This window comes from Panthera tigris, chromosome X (genome assembly GCF_018350195.1).
Source record: "Panthera tigris isolate Pti1 chromosome X, P.tigris_Pti1_mat1.1, whole genome shotgun sequence".
Classification (NCBI taxonomy): Eukaryota; Metazoa; Chordata; class Mammalia; order Carnivora; family Felidae; genus Panthera; species Panthera tigris.
This window is the reverse complement of record NC_056677.1, coordinates 112,993,601-113,001,026: the sequence shown is the minus strand read 5'-3', so window position 1 is coordinate 113,001,026 and position 7,426 is coordinate 112,993,601. Positions and strand designations below refer to the sequence as shown.

The 7,426-nt window shown below is 46.8% G+C and overlaps 1 protein-coding gene across 1 annotated transcript; it reads right to left on the bottom strand.

The window, feature by feature from the left end:
- Positions 1-5,198: 5,198 nt before the first annotated feature.
- Positions 5,199-5,636, bottom strand: LOC102949985 (60S ribosomal protein L26-like). Its single transcript, XM_042974838.1, has one exon. It carries the CDS (start codon positions 5,634-5,636, stop codon positions 5,199-5,201), a length of 438 nt encoding a protein of 145 aa, XP_042830772.1.
- Positions 5,637-7,426: the final 1,790 nt, after the last annotated feature.

The following is a 7,426-nucleotide window of genomic DNA, read 5'->3' as shown; positions in this document are numbered from 1 at the left end:
TACATAATGACACAGAGTAAACAGATTTCTTGGCGTTTACACTTCATAAACATGAAGCGGGAATAGATTAAGCGGTTCTTTCTCTCTCCGTGGCTACAATATGCTAAGCAGGGCACAAGTGCTGCATTTCAGTAAGGTTGCATTCCAGACCAGCCATCTGACAGGATTCTCAGGTGCTCAATGGGATGGTTGTGTCTCGTGCAGTCGCCAGGCAGATTCTTTCCTGCCAACACGCGTACCCCAGTTCTCTCCACGGTGAACCTGAAGTCATTTCTAAGAACTCATTTGAGGTTGGCAACCCAGTGATTTCCTCTGGATAGACAGTAGGGCCTGCCTAACAGGGCCCATTTTGTGACTGACTACCGCGTCTCCATCAGGGAAGATCGATAGTTGGCATGGCAACGAGCTCGTTTCTCCAGAAATGAGCTCCTTTTATTAAATTTTGCCAGCCATTGATCAATTCCTGATCCACATATCAAAACATGACAAGCGGCTAATGAATCACAGGTCTGGTCGAGTTAAACAACAACAACAAAATATTCAAGAGACCGAGGGCTGATTTTTTTTTTTTCCTGTGAATTTGGTCCAAGAATTCTAACACGAAGAGTCATTGGTACAGCATGAATCCATTTGTGAGGATGTAGATGTCCCAAGACAGGAAAACGGAATGAATAAAACACACTTCACGGCAAGTTTCAGATTGCAATTTGGTCTTTTTCCCTCTTTAGATACTTTAAGACAAAGCTGTTTCTCATACTGTGCCTGCCTTTATTTTCCAAGTTTTATGCCGAAAGACAGAGTGCCTGGCTACTCGGGGAGCGAGCCTGGACACTTCTTTCCTTTAGGCATTAACAGCATCACCGTCCTTCTTCCTGCAATTTTAGGCTGCCAGGTACTGGGCGTGCAAGGAGGAGCCTGGACACGAGAAAGGATCCCATAGTGAAGAATGGTCAAGACCATGAAGGTGGCTTTGACTCGTTCCCTTCCTATTTTCCTTTCTTCTCCTTCCTTTCCATTTCCTGGCCACTCGGCACTTGTCTTCAGCTGATTTTCTCCAACCCAGATAGTAGACTGATTTCTCCCATAAGTACTGCTTTTGGTTGCGGATCCTTGGGGATTCATCTTCTGTCTTCCATTAACCAAGTTCATGTCGCTTTAAAGAGTGAAAATAGCATCACGCTCTTGAGTAGGCGGATTAAACCCACACAAAGGGCCTTAATGATGCCAGCTAAGCCACCAAGAAAAATCGTGCCTTAAAAACAAATGTGCTGCAATCTTTATTTGCATTAGAGATAATAACAGTGCTGCCCTCAGTCTCTTCATATCTGAATTTTTAAAAAGATTTCAATTTGTAAGTAACCTCCACACCCAACGTGAGGCTCAATCGCAGGACCCTGAGATCAAGAGTCACACGCTCTACCAACGCAGTCAGCCAGGTGCCCTTCTTCCTATCTGGTTTCGTAAGATCCCATTTAATTTAAATCCTTGTTGCCACGACAGACGGTCAGGGATCCGGGGGTCACCTGCATAACCCACATCAGTACACTTGGTGCGGTTCGGAAACCGCCTGCTTCTTGTTCACTCGGGTAATATTGACCACTGTTGGGAAAAACGAGCTGGGGTCCTGTGTTATTGTGTGAGGTCTATTTGTGTTAGAATTTATTATCATAAAAATAAACTTCCTTCAGTAATGACCCTATAGAAAGAGCAGCCTCAAGAGCTCTGGCAGGGATTCCAAACCCGAATTAAAAGGGACGATTTTGCATAGGGGGAATTAGACCCACGTTACCGATAAGTGGTTTCATTATGTCTGATATTATCCAAATGACTGCTGGAAGAATTAAAAGTGATTAGCTGTGGAGTACAAGTGGTGCCGATTTGCTTGTGGAAGTGTCTGGGAACTTTAAAAAATGCAGTTGGCTAAAAGCGAACTAAAATAATCTGGGACTGATAGCTGTTGTACATAGTACATATGTATGTATATGTGGGTGTATATCTCTGTCTTGGGAGGTCTGGGTATTTTTTTTTCGATGTTTATTTATTTATTTGTGAGAGAGAGAGAGTGAGAGATAGAAAGAGAGACCAAGCAGGGGATGGGCAGAGAGAAAGAAAGAGAGAGAGAGACACAGAATCCAAAGCAGGCTTTAGGCTCCTAGCCCTCAGCACAGAGCCCAACGCGGGGCTCGAACACCAACCGTGCGATCATGAGCTGAGCTGAAGTCGGACGCTTCACCGACTGAGCCACCCAAGCGCCCTTACTGAGTATTTCTTTTCTTTTCTTTTCTTTTCTTTTCTTTCTTTCTTTCTTTCTTTCTTTCTTTCTTTCTTTCTTCTTTCTTTGTTTTTGTTGTTCATTGGTGTTGCTTTAATTATTAGCAATGTGGAACATCTTTTAGAAGGTTTTGTTGACTACCCATATTTCCCCTTATGAGAGTTTTCTGTTTGTATCCTTGATCCAATTTTCTGTTGAGTTGTCTTTTTCTTTTTTTTCATGTTTATTTATTTATTTTTATTATTATTATTTTTAATATGAAATTTATTGGCAAATTGGTTTCCATCCTTACTGAGTATTTCTTACGGTAGCGTTCTAAGTGTCGCAGGTAGTAAAACAACATTTCTTAGACATTAAAATAATCACTGAGCAATTCAGTTCGACCTAAAAGCAGATGTTTGTTTGGTACCTGTTACGAACAAGGCAAACACTACTAGGTTGTATGGGGCAAAGGTAGGTAGCCGTTGCAGAATCTGAGAAAATGTTGATGTAAACAGCGAGGCCCCGGGCCGGTAACAGCCTCGTGTCCTTACAAAAACTACGCCTTGTTAGACTAATCAGATGCCCTTTTGTGACCGAGGGCTCCGCCTGTTAGGTCAAGTGGCTATTGTGGCTGTCACCTAGCCTGGATGTCTCCCGGCTTTTGATTCGGCCTGCAAGGTCACCTCGTGTCCGCCGGGAAGATAGGCTCTGGCCCCACTTCTTTGTTGGCTGCGCTCTAAACTCCTCGAGGACGTGAGCCGCCGCTCTTCCTTCTGGGGTTCCGAAGTGCCCAGCACCCAGTAATCGTGCCTGCTCAGTGACAGAATAGAGGGCCCACGAGGCTGGGTTGCTAAGCAATAGGCATAGATTTCCATCTGTGTAGCTCCCTCGCTCTCTCTCTCTCTGCATCAAGACCGGGGCTCGGACGTGAGTTAACCAATAAAAGGCAGCAGAAATGACCCCAAGCTAGTTCTGGGTTCTAAGATCTGGCTGGCTTTGGTTCCGTGCGGGCGGAACGTTTGAGCCACCATGGGAGACGCTACAGAAACCATGTGGAGAGAGAGAAGCTTTCGGGCTACGTGGAGAGCAAGAGAGTCCCAGCCGTGCTGACGCGTGAGCTGAGCCTAGCCCCTGGTTGCTCCGATGGCTGAAGAAACCACTGTCAAGACTGGCCGAAGAACCACCCAGATGAGCCCAGTCCTAATTGAAAAACCACGAGCGAATCAAGTGGGTGTTACCCGGCGACAGACGAGCGAGGCGCTTCACACACAACATCAGGAGGACTGGGGCTGTGCACGGTTGGGGCGCTGCTCGAGTAGACTGTGACTTTCAATCTCCACGTAACGCAGGGCAGTAGAGTTGATGTTGAGTTATATAAAGCAGGCTCAGGCATTAGGAGTCTTAGGTCACCATGAAAGGATATTTACGGGGGCGCCTGTGTGGCTCAGTCGGTTGAGCGTCTGACTCCTGATTTCAGCTCAGGTCATGATCTCACAGTCGTGAGATGGGGCCCCGTGCACTGGGCGTGGAGCCTGCTTAAGATTCTCTCTCTCCCTCTGCCCCCCCCCTCAACTTGAGCTCTCTCTCTCTTTCTCTCAATCTCTCTGAAAAAAAAAAAAAAAGGATATTTACGAAGACTCCCACCTACAATTTAAAGGCCGCGGTACCCAGCTCACGAAATAAAACAGGAGAAATATAGTTGAAGCCCCCTGTGTACGCCTCCGTGATCACATTTATCTCTCTTCTTCCCACTCTGGAGAGGTGACTCTTTTCTCGAATTTGGTGTTTACCATTCCCATGCGTGTCTTTATAATTTTGCTGCGGGCTTTCTGTCTGTACAACACGTGCCTGTATGAATCCCTGAGTAATACAGCGTATTTTTCCCAGGGTCTTAAACGTTCTGGAGACGTGTTCACACTATAGGCTTCGTACCGCAGGTGGCTTTTTGGCCAAAATTAGGTTTTTGAGATGCATCCACGTTGGGAAGTGTAGCTTAAGTTTATTCACGTCCGCTGCTGCATAGTATCCTTTTGTGTAAACTTACTACAATTGTTCAGCCATCCTCCTGTCAGTGGACTTTTTCTCCCCGGTTCTGTGCTCGCACAGTGTCGTAGGGGACAACCTTGTACGTGTCTTCTTAGAGATGTCAAGAAGCGTGCTTCCTGCCTCCCGTGCCGTGAACCTCTGTTACCAGATAGAGCTAAAGCATCCTGCACATTTACAATTCCGTTTGCAATGTCTGAAAAGATCGACTTCTCTGTCTCCTTGCCATGTTTCACATTGCCAGACGCTAATATTTTTGCCAATCGGATCATGGGCCGCAATGTATCTTTTGTGGTCTTCCTTCATATTTCCATGGTAACTAGGGAGCATTGTTTCCTGTATTTACTCGCCATCCAGGTTTCCTCTTCTGCGAATGACTTCATCAAATCCTATGCCCGTTTTTCTTTTGGGTCATTAGCTTTCTTTTAATTGATTTCAGGGGGATCTTTATTCTTATACGCTAATCTTTGTCGGTTCTTTGTAGCGGGACATAGAACATAGACAAGTTTGTTTATCCTGTTCAACAGAGGCTTAGGAAGGTAAAGCAATGTTCTCAATCTCACACGGCTAAGGATTAGCAAAGCCAGGATTTCAGTCCAAGTCTGACCACATTTGAACATAAAATACAGTAGCTGGATTCCATCGGCCTACATTTAGTCTTTATTAGTAAAAACAAGCCTTTGAAATAGATGCTTCTGAGATCACCGGAATTGTTCCTCTTGGAATCTCTTAATCTTGGAAAGTTCAACTTGATATCTTAAGACACGAAAGGGAGCAAGAAAGAAATTCAAACATCATTTATTCTCAGGTCCGTGTAACTCCTTGGATTTGTGTTTTTCATAATTCTTTTTTTTTTGTTTCATTCTAACAGTTTTTATTTAATGTCGTATAGAAGATTACTTTATTCCCACATCTTCTCGATTGTTTCTTCCTTCTGTTTGCCCTTTTCCTTTCCTACTTGGCGAGATTTGGCTTTGCGTTCAAGGATCTTTTTGCGGCCTTTGTCCAGCTTTGGTGTAGTCATAACCACCTTGCTGGGGTGGATGCCCACGTGGCCAGTTGTGCCATTGGCCTTCTCTCGCTGTACTCGTTCGGTGTAGATGACGTATTTCTTCCTGTAAACCTGGACCACTTTGCCAATTTGCTGACCTTTGTAGTGTCCTCGCACAACGTGTACTTCATCGTCCTTCCGGATGCCCGTGGATCGAACGTTGTACTTCTGTCGCAGCTCTTTGGGAAGAGGGGAAGACATGATCTTCCTGCGAATGTGGGAAGCTGCGTTGAAATGCCTCTTACGGTTCTTGCTCCGGTCCGAGGTCACAAACGGATTGAACTTCATGTTGGCCGCTGTAGCTCCGGCGATGGCCACCGGTGTTTTGCAGCATTCTTAAAACGCGACTCACATACACAGACACACGAACATACCCGCACGTAACGAGACATTTCCTGGCACCAAATAATAGAACCTTGAGGGTTATAGATACTATGAAACAGAACAGTTAGTACTGAGTGATTAATTTACATGACGAATGTTTTACATTGTAGCACAGCTTGTCCAGTTGATTTAACTATAAAAGTCAGACGAAACCAAAATCCCTGTGAAAACAAGAATCCACCGATCCCCTAAAACTGTGGATTTGAGAAGCAATACCTAGACGAACATAGCAGCTGAAAAACAAACGAAAACAAGAAGTGTCTGGCTTGGCATGGAATTGTGGAGAAAGAGGAGTTTTTCCTAAGGAATAGTTGATTTGTAATAATCCTGAGGATCTGCTACAGCTCAGATGCCATCCGTGTCCCCCTGGAGCTTAGTAGCGAGGAGGAAGGGACCAGCCATTAAATAATCTCCTTCTGAGGTCCCTGGGGCACATTACAGTTGGATAGATGCTACGAAGGAGAAAATGGAATACATCAGCGACGTGGAAAAGGAACGTTTTCCAGGAGAGTGAGGTGTCTGATGTCAGTCTGGCCCGGTGGGTGGACAATCCGCAAGAACGGGCTGGAAGGGAAAGAGCCAACGGGACCTAAATCGGGGGAAAGGGAATTAGTACGGTGACGTGCTGTCTAAGCCACAGAGCGAGAGAAGTACAAGACGAGTCAGGGGAAGAGACGGAGAGGGTGCCCGTAGGTTTGCTTACTCCTCTCCCTGTAAGGGAGGCATTAATTACTAGAGAAGAGCCAAAGAGCTCACTGAAGAAGAAAGCGAGGCTCTCAAGAGGTGGCACTCACGGAGCTAAGGCGGGTGAGCCGGGAGCCATGAGGGGCAGGCTGTTGGAAGGGTGGACAGGTTGCAGACGGGGGCTTTCCGAACAGGGCCCCGGGGACGCAGGGAGCCCACTCGACTCGGGGCAGGTCCCCCTGAGCGCCTTAGAAAAGGGGAGGAGCTTCGGGGTGAATGGGGGGCCATGACCAGATGGGAAAGACGAGTGCGAACTCATCTGCGCCTTTAATAGAGGAGTCGTCTGACTTGAGCCCGAATAAACTCGCCAAGTTTCTTGATTCACAGGGGGCGCAGCTTTTTCATTTTCGTGCCAAAAGACCATCTCCTAGGATATGGAGACCATCTGTGTCAAGGAGCAAAGCCCCTAAAGATGATTTCAATGTAAAATGTGGCGTGACGGGGGCCATATTGTCTGACACTGTCCAACCCCTTTCGTATTTCAAAAGTTAAGCACAAAGGAAGTAAAAAACTGCCAGCAACAATGAACCAGAATTCCCAGACAGCTCCAGGGGAGAGAGAAGGCTTTGACAGAATTAAGACAAGTCAGCATGGATGCGCACAGAGGTGTCTGAAATCACTGAGTGTGGGGTTGGCAACGAGCGAAGGAAGACGGCCAGCTCAGTGAGCAGCCACGGCCACGGGCCCCACGCTGGCCCAGCTCCTTGCCACTGAGGATCACGGTGGGAAGAAGAGACCCCCCTCCCCGCTCACACACAGGCTACCACTTGGCACGAGCTCCTGGCCCACGGCCTCTGCGGTCGCCACAATGAATTCTGCTCCCGCGCTTGCTCGGCTGGGCGTGGTGATCCCAAGTTCTTGATCAGCAAACTCTTGCTTTTCGGTGGCTGTGAGTTCATGGTTGCTGCAGCCGGAGAAGGGTGCCCGGAAACTCCTCACGCCGCTCTCTA